Below are 19063 nucleotides of genomic sequence, written 5' to 3'. Positions count from 1 at the left end.
TGGCTTGTAATCCCAGCTACTCAAGTGGCTGAGTCAAGAGGATCCCAAGTTTGAGACCAGCTTTGGCAACAAAGTAATATCCTATCCCCATTCTCCCCTCAAAAAAGAAAAGAAAACAGGGCTGAGTATGTAGCTCAGTGGTAGAGCACTTGTTTAACATGTGAGAGGTCATGGGATCGACCCCAAGTACTGCCAAAAAAATAAAAGTATCGGCCACGCATGGTGGTGCACACCTGTAATCCTAGCAGTGAGGCAGGAAGATCACTGTGAGTTCAAGGCCAGCCTAAACTGCATAGTGAAACCCTGTCTCAAGAGACAAAATATAAATAAAATCTTAAAAAATTAAAAAAATAAAAGTATCTGGTCTTTCTCGTTGTTACATACTATGGCACTATGTAATTCTTCTTCTGTATCCTCTGGGGGTACAGGACTGGCTAGAACTATAAATATCGAACATTAGGTTACCAGGAGTGGTGGCACATGCCTGTAATCCCAGCACTTAGGAGGCTGAGGCAGGAGGATCATTGCAAGTTTGAGACCAAGCATAGGTTACAAAGTGAGCTCAAGGCCAGTCTGAACTACACAGCGAGATCCTCTCTCAAAACAAAGAATAACAATGAAGAAATATTACATCTGATGATTATAGTTTGTTAATTTTGGGGCTAGTTACCTAGTAAGAGACAAAAACACATACTAGGGCTAAAAGATATCTGGCAGTAATTCTCAACTTTTTAGGGGAAATGTTTCAACAACTGTCAATAGCACGTTTCTTCTTCCTTCCTTTGTCTTTTGAGAAAGGGTTTCACTATGAAGTTTAGTCTAGCCCTGAACTCACATTGTAGCCCAGGCTGGGCTTGAACTCACAGCGATCTTCCTGCCTTGGCCTCCTGAGTGCTGGGGTAACAAGTATGCGCCACTGCGCCCAGCCCCATTTCTTTTTTTACTAAACATACTGAAATTAAACAGTGCCCCTCTAATATTACCTAGAAACTACCAATATTTTCAGTTATCTCTTGGATTCCTTCCTATGCTACCATTACATGTTTCATATGAAAATCTGATATTGAGAATATAAATAAAATGTGCCAGCAAAAAATAATACATGAATTTCTGAAGTTAACATTTTAAAACCAGTATCATAAGAACATAGGCTACATTAAAAAAAAAAAAAAAGGATGAAAGATATCAACAAGTAAAAAATAGTCTTGAATATGCTTACGTAATGGGCTGTACTGGCCAAGCATAGATCTCACTCTTCTGGAAGAAGGTGCTGGGTTGAGATAACCCATATTACGATGATAATCCATCAGCTGTTCTGAGCGTTTCATACCAACTGTGGGCTTCACAGCTTCAAGTCTTTTCAATAAAGCCTTCATTAAAACAATTTGAAAGTCAATGTGAGATAAACAGCAGTAGTTCATAAAAAGGCAAATATTTTCTAGAACCTGAAATTCACTAAAGTAGAAAAGATGTAAGTCACTCCTGATAAAGCACATGAAAGAAATGTTTAAACAAAATACAGAGAAAAATTAAAAGATTTTTGCTCTTCTATAGGCAATCAAACCATGATTCAACAATTCATTATAGGGATATCCTCTTTCACTACAGGTTCCAGTCATCGGAAAGGTCCTAGAGGTTGAAAAACAGTAAACCTGATTTTCTCATAGAAATGACAACATGGTAGTTATAATGTTGAATCCAGCATTAAACCTCTGAAATGAACGCAAACATACCTAAACTACAATTCTGCACACAGGACAACCTTTCTATCTTTTTTTCTTTCTTCCATGTACTGTACTAAAATATACTTAAAATTCACCAATTTAAGCCTTTTAAAGTGTATAAGAATGGCATTTAGTATATTCACAGTGTTGAGAACCATCAGCACCAACCATTTCCAAATTTTTCTCAAACTTCAATCTTTTGTTCTCATCTCCTGTCTTTCTATTCTGAGATGCTGACATCAGCATTATTAGTATTTCTGACCAATTCCAAAGAAGCGATATATGATGGCAGAATAAGATACTCAGGAGAAGAGCTGTTTAGAAAAGAAAGAGGAGAGAATATTTTAGAGATAAACTCAGACTTGGAGACAAATGGCAGAGGTACAGAACACGTGAAGCAGACAGACTGAGAAATCTTTATTACTGTCAATCTGGCTTCCTTTTTCTCAGCTTCTACCCATCAAAAGCTGGAACAGACTCAACTCCTTAGCGAAGTCTTACCCAGCTGGAGTTAGAGGTTCTCTTTGCTGAGCTGAAGAGTTACTTCTGAACACGGCTCCACTGACTGTAAAGTCTACCACCTTCCTGTAACATTATCTTTCTCTCTCTGTAGTCAAGGATGCTGTACAATGCAGGTGGTAAGAACTCTTAGGAGATTATCTTCCTACCTGTAGTTTTCAACAGTAGAAGAAATTTCCTATGTATGATATCACATCTTCACTGTACCGGGCAGAGTAACACTTGCTGCTTTCTCTGATTAGTCTATTTTTACTCATTGAGCATATGTGTATTGTAGTATAGAAATCTTTATAATTTCAGTTACCAACATTTTTTAGGGAGGGCTGACAGAAGTGACACTATTTTTATCAAACTCCTGATTTCATAAATTTAATTATTTGGCTAGGTATGCTTTTCTTTAATTTTAAGAAAACTATAATGCTTATTCATCAGATATAAACACAGTATAAAGAAGTATGATCAAATTCAATTTGAAATTTTCCAATAAAGTAAAAAGAAAACCTGTTCTGCAGTCTGATATGTCTATTATGCAGGACCGTGAGGAAATAAAGAGAAATGATTCAACTCAACTATCCAAGTCACATGGTGCTTTACCATGTGTCTGTCTGGGGAGGAATATGTGCTAGCGCTGGTCAGATCAACAGAGTGACTATCTTCTATTTTATAAAGAACTAGAGGAAAGGTGTTTGAAATCTCCTAAAATAATGAAATGAATTAAGGAATTAGAAATGCTAGTTAGCTTGATTTAATGTTTACTCATTGAAAACATGTATTGATTTCCTACATCCCCCTTTATCAAGTCCCCTTAGTATGTATAATTATTGTCTGTCAATAAAAGAACGATCAGGGTTTATATCCTGGCTCTGCCACTGAGTCAAATGCTTGATAAAAATATTAGCAATGAAATAAGCTCAAAGAACCAGGTTTAACTGAAAGAAAACAACTTTAAACCCAGACTGATGTATCCAGAAAAACTTTCATTCAAATTTAATGGAGAAACAAGATAGTTCCATGACAAAGAACTGAATAAATTCATGTCCACCAAACCAACCCTAGGAAGAGTATTGAAAGACATACTAGATAGAGATAAAAATGACCACAATCCCCAGAACAACAACAGAAAGAAACCACCAGATAAGACAAGCAGTTAAACAAGGGGGAAAAGCAGAAAGCAAACAACTGGAACATATCATGGAAAAGTCAAGCCAGTACATATCACTGATATCCATAAATGTAAATGGCCTCAATTCACCTATCAAAAGAAATAGGTTGACAGAATGGATCAAGAAAAATGATCCCACAATACACTGTATACAAGAAACACATCTGACCCAAAAGGAAACTCATAGATTAAAAGGCAAAAGATGGGAAAACAGTATTCCATGCAACAGGAACCCAGAAAAAAGCAGGGGTAACTATTCTATTTGCAGACAATGTGAATTTCAAACCTAAAATGATCAAAAGAGATAAAGAAGGTCACTACATACTCATAGTGGAAAAATTCAAGAGGAAGAACTAACAATTATAAATATATATGCACCAAATACAGGAGCACCCAACCATGTAAGACAAATACTAATGAACATGAAAAACCAAATACACAAGAACACAAATTATAACAGGGGACCTTAATACCCCATTGTCACGAAGACACAGATCAACTAGACGAAAAGTCAGCAAAGAAATAATAGAACTGAATCATACCTGTGAGAAATTTGACTTAGTAGATGTTTACAGAGTGTTCCACCAAACCACATCAGAATACATCAGAACCACATGGCACATTCTCCAAAACAGACCATATATTATCCCACAAAACATTCTTAAGTAAATGCAAAGATATTGAAATTATACCAAGCATAATATTTGACCATAGCACAGTGAAACTGGAAATGAATGGCAAAAGGGATTGCAAAACCCAAATACATGGAACTTAAATAACAACCTTCTGAACAACCAGTGGGCTACAGATGAAATTAAAGAAGAAATAAAGCAATACTTACAATTAAATGAAAATGTGGAAACAACATACTGTATAGTCTGTGAGATGCAATGAAAGTGGTTGTAAGGGAAATATATAGCAATAAATCATCATATCAAGAAAACAGAATGAGCACAAATAACTCAATGCTTCATCTCAAGCTTTTAGAAAAAGAGCAAGTTGAATCCAAAGCTCATAGAAGAAAGGAAATTGTAAAGATTACAGCAGAAATCAATGCAGTTGAAACTAAAAAAAATACAAATAATTAATGAATCAAAAAGATGGTTTTTGAGAGAAGAAACAAAATTGACAATCATCTAGCTAACCTTAACAGGAAAAAGAAAGAAAAAACCCAAAGTCATGCAATAAGGACTGAGGGACATTACTACAGATCCCATGGAAACTCAAAAAATCATGAATACCTATTTTGGAAATCTCTACTCACACAGAGTGGAACACACAGAGGAAATGAACATATTTCTAGAAACACATGACTTACCAAAGCTCAACCAAGAAGATATAGCCATTTTGAATAACCCAATATCAGCTCTTGAAATTGAAAATGTAATTAAAAACTTACCAACAAAGAAAAGCCCAGGTCCTGATGGATTCACGGCTGAATTCTACAAGAAATTTAGAGAAGATTTGATGCCAATACTCCTTAAACTCTTCAATGAAATTGACAAGGAAGCAATCTTCCCTAAATCATTTTTGGAGGCAAGTATTATACCAAAACCAGAGAAAGACCCAACCAAAAAGGAGAACTATAGGCCAAAGTCACTAATGAACACTGATGCAAAGATTCTTAATAAAATACTGACAAGTAGAATGTAGCAAATCATCAAAAAGATTATATATCACAACCAAGTGGGATTCATTCCAGGAATGCAGGGATGGTTTTAATATTCGCAAATCAATAAATGTAATATACCACATCAACAGAGCCAAAACCAAAAACCATATGGTCATCTCAATAGATGCGGAAAAAACTTTCAATAAAGTCTAATACATGTTCATGATAAAAACCTTCAGAAACTCAAAATACATGGTGTCTACTTCAATCTCATAAAGACCATCTATGACAAACCAACAGCCAACATTATACTAAATGGACAAAACCTGAAAGCTTCCACTCTAAAATCAGGAACAAGACAATGATGTCCACTATCACCTCTTCTATTCAATATAATTCTGGAAATACTAACCAGGGCAATCAGACAGAAAGAAATAAAAGAATAAAGATAGGAAAGGAAGAAGTTAAACTATCACTATTTGCAGATGACATGGTACTCTATATAGAAGACCAAAAAACTCCATTAAAAGACTACTAGAGGTAAAACAATGAAATACTTAGGAATCAACCTAAGAATGTAAAAGACCTATATGCTGAAAATTACGCTATGCTAAAAAAGGAGCTTGAAGAGGATATTAGAAAATGGAAGGATATTCCTTGCTCTTGGCTAGGAAGAACCAACATTGTGAAAATGGCCATACTCCCAAAACTGTTAAACAGAATTAACGCAATCCCAATCAAAATACCATTAACATACTTCACAGATCTAGAGAAAACACTCCTAAAATTCATTTGAAAACAGAAGAAACCTAGAATAGCAAAGGCAATTCTGGGCAACAAAGGCAAGGTAGAAAGCATCTCAATTCCTGACTTCAAACTATACTACAAAACCACAGTGATAAAATCAGCATGATACTGGCAAATAAATAGACCTGAGGATCAATGGAACAGATTAGAAGATGCAAACACAACTCAGCTACAAAGACACTCAGCTATCTGCTATTTGACAAAGGGGCTAAGCATGTTCACTGGAAGAATAGCCTCTTTCATAAATGGTATTGGAAAAATTGGCTCTCCACAAACTGAAGACTGAAACTAAACCCATGCCTATCATCACACACAAAACTAAAGTCTAAATGCATCAAAGATCTAAATATTAAAACAGAAACACTAAATCTACTGGAAGACAAGGTAGGTACAAGTCTTGGGAGACATAGGGGTAGGCAGAGAATTCAGGAACAAAACGCAAACTGCATGGGAAATACTTCAAAGAATCAACAACTGGGATCTCATATTGAAAAAACTTTGCACTTCAAAAGAAATCACCAACAGAGTGAAAAGAAAACCCACAGAATCGGAAAGAATTTTAGCCAACAACCACTCAAAGGACTTATATCCAAAACATATGAAGAACTGAAAAATATCAAGGTCCCCAAATTCAAAGACCCTCTCCAAAAATGGGCATCTGAGATGAATACACATTTCTGAGATGAAGATACACAAATGGCAAATAAATACATGAAGAAATGTTCACCATCACTGGTCATTCGAGAAATGCAAATTAAAACAGCACTGAGATTTCATCTCACTCCAGAAAGAATAGTTGCCATCAAGAAATCAACTGATAAATGTTGGCAAGGCTGCAGGGAAAAAGGAACACTGCTCCAATGTTGGTGGGAGTATAGACTGGTGCAGCCACTACAGAAAACAGTATGGAGATTTCTCAGAAGAGTAGGATTGGAAGTTCCATTCAATCCAGCTATTCCTCTTCTGGGTATTTTCCCAGAAAAACTGAAAAGGTCACGTCACAATGATACATGTGCACCCATGTTTATAGCAGCACAATTTGTAATAGTCAAATCTTGGAAACAACCAAAATGCCCATTAACTGCAGAGTGGATAAAAAAGATGTGATATTTTTATACAATGGAATGTTACTCAGCTATAAAAAGGATGATCTTGAGGCTGTCATAGGTAAATGGAGGCAACTTGAGACTATCCTTATAAGTGAAATAAATAAAAATCATTTGTAAGTATCACATTGTGTCCCTCGTGTAAAAAGTAATAATTGTAGGAGTAATAAAACCCAAAATGTGTAATTGCTCTTATAAAAAAAGAGAAGAAAATGCTCTAAAGGATATAACTGCATGTATGTTTAAGTATATAAGATAGATGACCATATAACTAAGTTTTTGTTGGATCCTTGAACAGAACTGTTCGCAGTCTCACTGTTTGAATGTCCACTTTGTATGCTTTAATTTTGTAACTGGAACAACTATTTCTAAGATGACAATATGCAGTTTATCAACTAGTGATTTCTGGGGTTTTTTGAAATTCTACCCTTTTTTCTGTTTTGTTTTTTCTTGTTTAAATAAAACTTTAAAAAGAACTAGGTTTTAGTAATAAGCATATTAAGTGCTCAAAATACGTATTAAGTGCTCAAAATAGTGCCTGTTTTGAAAGGACTCTAAATATTAATACTATTATTAATGATGTTTTTTAATTTTCTAGTTGTCTGATGTATAATAATTTTATCCTCTCAGCAAAGCTATAGATTATATAATTAGGGCAGTATTTTATACTTTTCTTATATTCTTTGCAATGTTTTACATAGCTAATTGCAGACATTAAGTATTTGTCAAATGAACTGAGAAATCATCAAGAATGGCTACTTATATTCCAATTTATGCCTTATAAAATTTTAGAACTGGCAGTCAAATGTGATTCTAATAATTTCAAAATAGTTTGTGCTTACACTTCATTAAGGGAAACAGCAGGTTACAAAACTACTAATATACACAACACTGCCAAGTTTTTATTTTCAAAAATGCATTTATGTATAGAGACACTGAGAAATCAACCAGAATGGTGTTCTTGTACAGTGGTACATCGATCTACAAACCAAATCAAATTTCCCCGTAAGATCAACACTGAACCTCCACCACTGAATTTGATTTGGTTCTTGTCCAATTCAGTTGCGAGCAGAATCGTGGAAAGAATTAAATCATGAACTGAGGCACCACTGTAACGTTAATCTGTCTCTGAGAGTGAGAAGAGAATCACGTTTTTCTTTCTGTTTAAGAGTGTTTTGACTGTGCTATTATAAAATGCCGCAATGAGGATGAAAATAAGAACCGCTATAAATCTGTGAAATGATAGGTATGTTAAACAGTTCACAATGTTTATCTTGAAACATGTACACCTTAAAAATATCATCTCATTTGTCAATTACACTCACTAAATCTGAAAAAGAGAGTAAAAATGTGTTCAATAATTCAATAGGGTGTCATAATTTAAATTCAACCAAAACTAGAATTATTATCTCTGAATTATTTTTCGGAAATCTGTGAAATACATACACCCTGATATGTTCAACAATTGAACATCAAGCCAGTCAACATCTATCATCTCACAGTTAACCACGTCTTATGTATATGACAATATACTTAAGATCTACCTTCTTAACAAATTTCAAGAACCCAAAGTACAAAGTAGTTTGTTATACAATGTAAGTTCTAGAGCTCTAACAAGTTGACCATAGCAGTCCCAGCACTCAGAAGGCTGAGGCAGGAGGATTCCCTCAAGTTCAAGGTCAACCTGAGCTATATAATGAGTTCAAGGTCAAACTTAACTAGATAGTGAGACCTTATCTCACAAAACCAAAAAAAATAAAATAAAATAAACATTTAGATACTTGTCTGAATATTTTTTACATGTAGTATCTTGCTTTTTTCCTGATCCCCAATGTTAAAGGAGGAAATACTTATTTGGCTCACAGTTTGTAGACCTTTTGGTGCATACTCAGCTGGCTCTAAAGCAGGGTGGCACGGTAGAAGGGCAACAGTTCATGGCAGCAGAACACAGAAAGAGCAACAAGAAAAAAAAATGGGAACAAGCCTCTTTTCCTCCCTTACACGTATGCAGGATACCTGCCCTGTGGCCCGCACAGCACCCAAACCATCTCTGTGCCCTCCTCTTGCACAGGATGAGCATGTTTACATGGTGAGGACCCTGGACCCTACTGAGCCACTTAGTTAAGCTTCTAAACTTCTCAAGTTGACACAATGAACACTAACACAGAGTGGTAGGAACATGTCCTCTACACCCTAGAATGTAGAATTGCTGAGTTACTTAGTTAAGCCTCTAGACCTCTCAGGTTGACACATAATATATCAACTATTATATCTAGGAAGTATTATTCTTTTGTAGAGAAAATGAATCCTACTCATCTTCTGCTTTGTAGAAAGCATTAAGCAAATGAAAACAAATTCTGTCAATGATTTATGCAGCTATAAGCAGAGTTGACTTAATGTTTTTAAAGTGATAAAGACCTTGTATAAGGAAAACTTCTTAAAAAGTAACAACTGTTCAAAACTTGGGAAAAATCAAGACAACTGCTCTTCACGTTCTACAAAGGTTGGAATCATGCTGAGTTACTCAGCTTTCTGTTATGGACAGATAAGAGAGGACAAGCAGAGAAAGCGGAAAACCATGCTGAATGAACTATATACTATATTATGATCTTGAGATAAAATGTATTGTGCAAATTAACATTCATAATGCTAGGTATGAGATTTGCTATGAATCTTTATCACTGACTATATAAAACTATATATAAGGGTTGCAGACCAACAAAGAACAGGAGGGTTTTTGTGTTTATTTAATGTTTTTAAGATACAGATTTCTTGCTGGGAGTGGTGGTGTATGTATGCCTGTAATCCCAGCACTTGGGAGGCCGAGGCAGGAGGATTGCTGCAAGTTCAAAACCAGCCTGGACTACAAAGTGAGCTCAAGACTGGCCTAAAAAGTGTTGTAAGACTCAGTCTCAAAGAAAAAAAAAAAAAAAAAAAGATACAAATTCTCTTGTATATGTATTAGTTTTATTTTTAAAATATGTTCATAGAGGTACATGTACGTAGAACTCTTATAAGATTTAAAACTACTAACTGGTTTATATATAAATGCAGTCTTACAAACTGAAAAAAAAAAAGTAGTAAGTCAAGTCCATTTGAGCTCTAGGCTCTCAGCCTGATACATTACTGCAAGAACCTTACTTGATTCCTAACTTTGCTTTATTACTCCCCTCTGCCTCCCTTTTCTCATAGTTGAGGAAAGTGACATTTAATACAATAGAATAATCTTATTTTTAAGAAAGTAAAGTGACACAAACTATGCAGAAATAATCTCAGTTTCAAGAAGATAACAGAAACCGTGTCCTTATTAACCACCTCTTTTTCTGCTAAGATTATTCTTGTCCCATTTAACACAGTAAGATTCATATTATGTTCAAATAAAGATAAGTAGGTTTGTTCTAACAAGAACACTTCAAAACTCATGAGTGTAAAACAATCATGGCTTTTTTTAGAAAGGAATTTCTAATATAAGTGAGGGTACAAGGAGTACGCACGCCCTCTAGTGGATGACACGCTTGCCTTCTGTATTACTTCCTTTATCCCCCACCCCACCTTTGGATGCTAGGGCTTTGCGCACGCTAAGTGTGTGCTCTGTATTTCCTTAATTTCTCATTAAATGCAATGACTAAAAGTAATAATCTCCCTACTGAAACCAATATTGAAGATGTTAAACTTTACCAGGAGGACAGATTAGCAGCACGCTTTTGCTTCTAGAGCACGTAACTCCACTTTATAAACAGTACCATTTGTTCCCTCCACAGCACTACTTCAGTATTACAAATATTTTCATATAAGTAGCTTTTAACTTGTTGGAAATCTACTGTCAGAATTCTGGAATAGAAATGTTTTAATAATCATGTCTGTTGGTCACCTGGATTTGTCTCTGTCACTGAGATGGAGCAAATGAAGGAATACAAATAAAATGTATAGAGTACTGGACCTGCCTGTGGACATGTGTGTACATACGCAGGTGTGTTTTAAATATGATTGAGCTACAAAGAGATTTAAAGGTATGTAGCTCACACTATTAAAGACAGTGTAGCTCTAACAAAGAACTATGGTAGATGGCTGGTTATAAATTTAATATATAAAAACAAATAGTTTAAACACAAGATGAAACAAAAAATACAGTTTTGAAGAAAACTACAAAACCTTACTAAGGTAGGGTATGAGAGGGCTCAAACAAACAAGAGCATATTTTGGACAGGAGGACATTATTTTAAAAGTATGATATGTTCTCCAATTAAAATGTAACAACACAATTTCAGTTAAAATTTTTCTTTTTTAAAATGGTACTAGAGATTGAACCTAGGACCCTCACACAGGCAAATGTGCAAATTTGCCTAGGCAAACGCTCTACCACTGAGCTATGTCCCCAGCCCTTTTTATTTTTGAGACAGGGTCTTGCTAAATTGTCTAGGCTAGCTTCAAGCTTAGTATCTTCCTGCCTCAATCTCTTAAGTAGTTGGGATTACAGGTACATGTCACTGTGCCTGGCACAAAAAATGTTTTCAAGAAAAAACACTATTTATTCTAAAGAATAAATGCAAAAAAAAAAAGCTATGAAAGGTTCTGAGATGATATCTGTTTAGCTTTATTTTGATTTAAATATTGAAGAGATTACTAGAAATTGAAAAATTGATTTAAATATTGAAAGATTCTAGAAAATCTAGAAGATCAATGTTCCTCACAGTACATAATAAATGTAGTTTTATAATAAATTGTTTTCCTATTTAGGTTTATGTTACTTTTTTGTACTTCTGTATCAGTGTTTGATTACAGAACTACACAATCCAAAGATAACAGCCATGTATGCTACAGAGCAGTTGAAATGCAGCCAATTCCAAACTCAGGTATGTTTTAAGTATAAAATGCACTAGAGTCAAAGACTTTGTACCAAAAAAAGTAAAATATCTCATCACTACCAGTTTATGTTAATCATGATTACATGCTGAAACAGTAGCATTTTGGATATATTCAATTAAATGAATACATTTAAAAATTCACCTGTTTGACTTTTTAAAATACTACTAGAAAATTTTAAATTATAGCGACTCACATTGTTTCTACTGTTTATAGTATAACAAATAATATCTTACTACCAAATGGAGAAAAATACTGTTCACATATAAACCAAGCAAGACACTCCTGTAATCCAAGCACTCTGAGAGGCTGAGGCGGGATCACAGGTTCTAGTGTAGCCTTGGCAATTTACCAAGATTCTGTCATAAAATAAAATAAAATAAAGGCTGCCAATGTAGCTTAGTGTAAAAGCTCTGCATTCAATCCCTTGTAACACCACCATCACCATCACCAAAAACCAAACCAAAAAAAAGTTGTTTGCATAAATTAAAAACATACAAAGTTAACACGAATAAAATGCTAGTAATTTTCCAGTAAGCAGAAGGTCCCAACAGTTTTACCCTATACATACTCAGAATAACCACCAGGCAGCAATACTTTCATTTTTCAAAAGCAAACCCACATTTCTTAAAAAGCTAAATACAGAATTACTATCATATGACCCAGTAATTCCATTTATACGTATATATCCAAAGAAACTGAAAGTAGGGATATGAATACTTTGGTGTGCATGTGCACTGTGGTGTTATGCACAGCAGACAAGTGGTAGAACAACCAAAGTGTCCATTAACAGAAGGAACACATCAAAATGTAGCATTTATCTACAATGGAATAATGCTATTCAGCCATTAAAAGCAATAGTTTCTTTTAATGTAACATGGTATGGCATGGACAAATCTCAAAAACATTATACTAAGTCAAGTAAAACCATACATAAAAGGACAAATACTGTATAATCCTACCTTTATTTAAAATAGGCAAATTCAAAGTTGGGTGCGGTGGCTAATACCTGTAATTCGGCACTGAGAGGGACTGAGCCAAAAAGACCACAAGTTGGAGTCCTACCTGGGGTGCCCACTGAGTCCTTGTCCCAAAATAAAAAACTAAAGGGGCTAAAGATGTAGCTCATACAATCCTTAGTACTCAGCCCCCTAAAGAGCCAAATCCCCATAGATAAGAGGTACATAGTTTTTGAATGGAGCAACGAAAAAGTTCTAGAAAAGATGGTGGTGGTTAGAAACATTGTTTCTGGACTTAATCCTACACTTAAAAAGTTAATTCGGGGGCTGGGGATTTAGCTCAGCGGCATAAGCGCCTGCCTTGCAAGCAGGCAGTCATGAGTTCAATCGCTGGTACCGATAAAAAGGAAAAAGACAAAAAAAAAAAAAGTTTATTTGGTAACTTTTTACATATATTTTACAATTGAAAATGTTAAGTTCCAAAACCATAAACTGTACACTTAAAATGGGTATGGTATTTGAATTAAATCTCAATAAAACTGTTTTTAAAAAGTTACACAAGGGGACTTCCGGGAGAACATGGCGGACAGACAACAGCAACTACCGGAGGCTCTCTGAAAGGCTCGGCTCAGAGGCCAGGAATGATGCGGACTAAGGAGACATGAACCGGTAGAGATATGCTCTGCTGACTCAGGAACGAACTGGGCTGAGAGAAACCAACTTGGAATGCAGTCCTGGTGCTAAAATAGGAACAGAAAAGACTCGGTGTGGAGGCTCGACCCCGCGCCATTGGAAACCGCAATTTGGGTTTCCCGCCACCCGGCGGCTGGCTGCCTCCACTGCGGCTCGGCAAGGAAAGACGCGCAGAAGCTCTGGGAACGGGAGTCTGCGAACGGAGTCGAAAACAGGATGGACAAGGGGGCGTGTGTACTGACTGGTGGCGAGGTGAGTGAGAGAAACTGACACTCTACCACAGTTTGACTCCAGTGGAGGACTTTCTGGGCTCGGGCAGTCCTGTAAGAGCAGGGCGCGGTGGCGACTCCAGCCACACATTCCCCTCTCGGACGGGATTGGTGAAAAGTGCCTGGCCTGCGTGACGCTGCGGGCGGACTCAGTAGGCTGGCCTAACCCAGATCCGAGAGCCTGACGGTGGCCCAGAGGAGCGACTGACTCCCGAGTAGGCTGCCTCCTCCGCAACTCCCTGGTGCGCAGCAGTGGGCGGGAACACCTAGCCAGCGTAATTTGATCAGGCTGTGGCTGACAGGCAGGGAAGCCGGGCCTCCTATGTAAGCTTGCATTTTATAAGGAACAGAAAATATGGGGAAGGGAAGCAACAAGAAAGGCTCCTCAGCCCCCAATTCTGAGAAACAGGCAATAGTGGACACCGCACCAATATACATTAAGCGCCATATAGAGAGCCTCATAGACCAATTCAGGAATGAGGTTATCAACGACCTGAAGCTAGAAGTATGCAGAATAGTTAGAGAAATGCTAAGCACCACCCAGGAAAAAACAGATGGTGGAATGGAAGAACAGAAAAAGAGGGGAGAATTGCTTGATGGAGAAAACAGAGAAAGCATAGAGTATGTGAAGCAGGTTCAAAGGGACTATCAAGAAATTAAGAAGTCTATCCAAGACTGGCATAACAGCTTGAAAGAAACTAAGGACAGACTATCTGAACTTCAGGGCAGACTTGTAATATGGGAGAATGAAATGAAAAACTTCTTAAAAATAACAAAGAAACAAACAGCAATAATACAAAGACAAGAAGATGATAAGAGGAGCCATAACTTAAGGATTAAGAACATAAAAGAAGAAGTAGGGACACAAACAAGTGAACTACAAAAGCTACTCACAGAAATAATCCAGGAGAATTTTCCTAATTTAGCAAAAGGTAAAGATACTCAGATGTATGAGGCATACAGGACCCCAGCTACCTACAACCCTAACAGAGAAACACCCAGGCATATAATAATAAAAATTCCAGAAATTCAATACAAGAACAGAATATTAAAAGCTGTAAGAGACAAGAAACAGACCACTTACAAGGGAACACCCATCAGAATTACAGCAGATTTCTCTGCACAAACCATCAAATCACGAAGAGCATGGGGGGAAATAATTCAAGCTTTGAAAGATAATAATCTCCAGCCAAGATTGAGATATCCTGCACAACTGTCCCTGGAAATTGATGGAAAAACAAGGTCCTTCCAGGATAAAGAGGAACTGGGGGAATTTGCAACCACCAATTCAACCCTACAGAAAGTATTGCAGGATATTCTAAAAAAAGAAAAATACAAAGAACCCAGAAATAGTGGCGGGGAGGCCACAATGAATGGAGCAGAGAACAAAATGAAGAAGACAAACTGACAGCTACTGACAGAAAAAGAGCTCAACAGAAATGAGACAGAGAAGATTGGATGATAGGAACAGCTATTTTGGAGAAAATGACATCTTAATAGGTAATACTGATTTAGTACCATCTTGTTTTGAAGTCTCATCTAGCTTTTGTTCTTCTGTCTCCAATGGTCTAAACAGGTTGTATCTTATTGGATTTTATTATGTACGATAGTATAAGCAAAAACCTTTTAAAGACAAGGAGAATATACAGAAACCATTGTTCATTTTCTGTTAGTCGATTCTAAATACTCTATAATGCTGTCATTCTCTTAAATGGTTTTACATTGTTTTGATATACTCAATGCTACAGTATACAAAGTTGTACTCAAGGACTTCAAGGAAAGAGTCAATATGGTAACTACTTTTGGGTCGGAATTATCTGGTGGTGAAACACTATTCTGCTTAAATGGTTATGTTTTGATCTGCCCTGTTTCGCTGTTATGCACTCTTTTTTCTCAATCTCCACCCCATTATTTACTTTTTTTATTTTTATCCATTTAATTAAAGGGAAAAAATAGCAGGATATAATATAGTAACCCACTTTGACTTTCTATTATCTCGATTTGAAGCCCTGTATTACTCTCACCATCTTGTTTTTGACTGAGGTTCCTCTATTCTGTTTTGCTGGATAGTATCAGGTTCGAAAGTTTAGGCATCAGCTGAGAAGATAATGAGATTCATTATAATGCCCATTCTCGTTGACTTTTATCTACTTTTGAAGACCTACAATGTCTCCAATGTTTTGGTTTTGTCGGTTTTGTTCTTTACTGTTTTGTTCAATTGTATTACAACTAATGATATAGGCAATTCTATTAGAGATAGCGGGAGGCATTATGGTAACCATTGTTGATCACCTTGTATTATGGTTTTATATTATCTATTATGTCCACCCTTTTGACTTGACCGATTCTGTTCTGTTATGTCACATTTGGTTTTACTCTCTTCCAAAAAAGCAATAAGAACCGTGGGAGCAATGAAACCCAAAATGTGTAATAGTCATTGTACAAAAGAGAGGAAAAGAAAGTGCTCTAAACTATATAACTGCATGTATATTTAAGTGTATAAGATAGAAAATGATATCACAGTTTTATTGGATCATTGAACAGAACTGTTTGCAGTATCATTGTTGGAATGTCCATTCTACAAGCTTTAATTTTGTGACTTGAACGATTATTTCTAAGATGACAATATGTAATCCATTAACTAGTGATTTCCTACTGCGCATTTTTTTCTTCTGTAAATATGTATAACTTGTACCCCTTCACTGTTTTTTTTTCTTTTCTCCTTAAATAAAAAATTAAAAAAAAAAAAAAAGTTAAACAAGACAGGCAACCTGGACTTCACACCTGATGGCTCTTTGACCTTTAGCAATTCCCTGTGTTCACTCAGTGTCTCATTTTTTACCATAAAACCATAGGTTATAAGGTTCCTGTGAGAATTAAATAACCTAACATGTATAAAACAGGCATTTTGTAATTGCTTATTAAATACAACAGATCGCAGTTAAGTGAGAGAATATAAATCCAAATGTTTGTGAATACAATAATGCCGTATTTTTATAAAACATGAATCCTGCATATCGTTAACATGATGTGCTGAAAGCCAATGCGGAGCTCATCACCCACGAATCTCATTTCAACCTGCTTTATTGCTATTCAAATGCTCGGTAACTCTTTTGAAGGGGTTAAGATTAGTTTTTGGGGTTAGTGATGATAATGAAATTTCTAAAACAGCTGTTAAGTTAAACAGAAGCAGACTACAATGACACACAAGAAAGATTAATTTTGGAAAGTGTCTTAGTACTTATAACAGCCTTAAAAATTACTTTAGTGATGAATTTACATTTTCATTAAAAGTCTAATTTTAGTTTAAGACAATTAACTTCAGAGACTTCCTGGGTTTAGGATGTTAGTTCAGTTGCTTACTACTAGCTCTGTGCCCATGAACAATTGGGCCTCAGGTTTTTTTCATCTGTAAGATGTGAATTAAAAGCAGTACCTAACTCAAACAACTGTTGGGATTCAATAAGCAAATTATTTAGAAGATAGTTAGAAAAATGCCTGGTGTTCAGTCAGAACTCAATGAACATAAGCAATTATTTTGACCAAATTTTAAGAAGGATATGTTATCATAACAGTATTAAATACTAAGATTTTCAACAGTCATTCTTTTAGAATATCAAAGTATAATTATGTTTCATGTATTCAAGTAGACTACTAAATTTGACCCTTTAAAATAAATATGTAATTTTTTTAGCTTTCTACGAAGTAATACAGTGACAAAAATTTAGCTAATGATTGAATACTTCACAAAAGATATACTACATCTGATTCTTGGATTCCTATACTAATGTAGCAATTCAATAGTTCTAGTCAAATAAATACTAGGACTCTTAATATTTTCCTTTAATGGTCTTTTAATACAGTTTGCCAGATAAATGACACATCGTACCTTCCAGATCCACTGCTCATTATGTACTTCCTCAATACATCTCTAACAAGTGCTTTTATGTAATTCGGTTTGATTCGGCTGTATTTAGGGTCGCTGTGAGCTGTATTTAAGAACCAGTACAGGCAGGCCGGGGATTTAGCTCAGTGGCACAAGTACTTACCTGGAAAGTGCAAGGTGGTGAGTTGGATCCCTGGTACCAAAAAAAGAACCAGTACAAATGCATTTCCTTTGACAGATAATTACTTACCAAATTTTCTCTTTCAATCCTTTGTTGCTCCCTCTGTCTGTTCAGAGCACTATGATATAACTTAGGGGGATGACCACTCAGTCTTTTGGGAATTGCACTTTTGTTTCCTGGTTTTTCAGCCTGTCTTGACAGTTCTTTTAAAAGTCTCTGATTTTCCCGATCAATCTGTCTCACCTCTTCTCTTGTGAAAGAGTAGTTTTTCCTAGGTACTACTGAAGGCTGATCAAAGTGATGTTTTTGTGGTTCCTTTTTATCTAATTGCAGAAAAGCTATAGAACAACAACAAAAAGTGAAAACAGCTAAACATAGTAACTCTAATGGTAACATGCTTTAACCCTTAAAAATATAAACTATATTAATTCATGAAAGAGTATGTATGAAATAATGCTGATGACTTTCAGATTACAATTGTATAGGAAAAAAAACATGGTTTAGAGTTTTATGCTTAAAAGTAGCACAGAAAATAAAAAATAGCTGAAATAATAAAGGTATGAGGTAATATACTTCTAATAGGTATAATTTATAGAAAATACTTTTATCATGTCTATGATTCCGTATGGCAGTTTAATAGCTGGGGAGTTTAGAAACTTCTGGATTGCTAGTATAATAATTTAGATAGTTTTTGTTAAAGACATACTTCAAAAAAAAATAACTCAGCAATGACTGAATTCAGCAATAGCAAAGAAACTGAATATTTTTAAACTACCAACCGTAAAATATACAAGCTTTATGGATCATAATATTATCATTAAAACAAATATCCCTATTGTAAAAATCAATTTTTTTCTTAAATATAACATAGATACATTATATAAAAGGGTATTTTAAACCAAGAAAAAGTTTACATACTATAAATGAGTATCATACTATAAGTACTTGCATACTATAAGTGAATATTTATCAAAATGCTCAAGTTCTTATTTCTATATTATAATGATTTTCAGTAAGCACTTGGGAAAAGCCTCTAAAAACACACAACTTGCTGAATGTTTCCAGTTCAGTATGTACCAACATACTGAATACACTGTATCAGATTAACAAAAAGGCACACTGATTTTGTTTCGGGTGTTATATACTAGTTTTAGAAGTAATTATTATTTGTTTTCCTTAAACTATCCTTCCCTCTCACCGCTACCCACCACCCCCAACTTGATGTTACTGGAGACTGAACCCAAACCTTTGAATTTTGCAACATCCCCAGTCCTTTTTATTT

The 19063-nt window shown here is 35.5% G+C and overlaps 1 protein-coding gene across 5 annotated transcripts in view; it reads right to left on the bottom strand.

Moving 5' to 3' along the window:
* Positions 1 to 19063, bottom strand: part of Cfap97 (cilia and flagella associated protein 97) — a 42167-nt gene that overhangs the window by 4035 nt on the left and 19069 nt on the right. For all 5 annotated transcript variants that reach the window (XM_003469192.5, XM_013151660.3, XM_005003382.3 and 2 more), the window contains 2 exons: positions 17851 to 18119; positions 1220 to 1370 (listed from right to left, as the gene is read on the bottom strand). In XM_003469192.5, coding sequence (XP_003469240.1) covers positions 1220 to 1370; positions 17851 to 18119 — 420 coding nt within the window. The remainder of the gene's footprint in view (positions 1 to 1219; positions 1371 to 17850; positions 18120 to 19063) is intronic.

Source organism: Cavia porcellus, unplaced genomic scaffold (assembly GCF_034190915.1).
Source record: "Cavia porcellus strain 051 isolate PalLab524CR breed Dunkin Hartley unplaced genomic scaffold, mCavPor4.1 scaffold_24, whole genome shotgun sequence".
In the NCBI taxonomy this organism is placed as follows: Eukaryota; Metazoa; Chordata; class Mammalia; order Rodentia; family Caviidae; genus Cavia; species Cavia porcellus.
The sequence above is the reverse complement of the archived record's forward strand: the minus strand, read 5'-3'. Positions and strand labels throughout refer to the sequence as shown.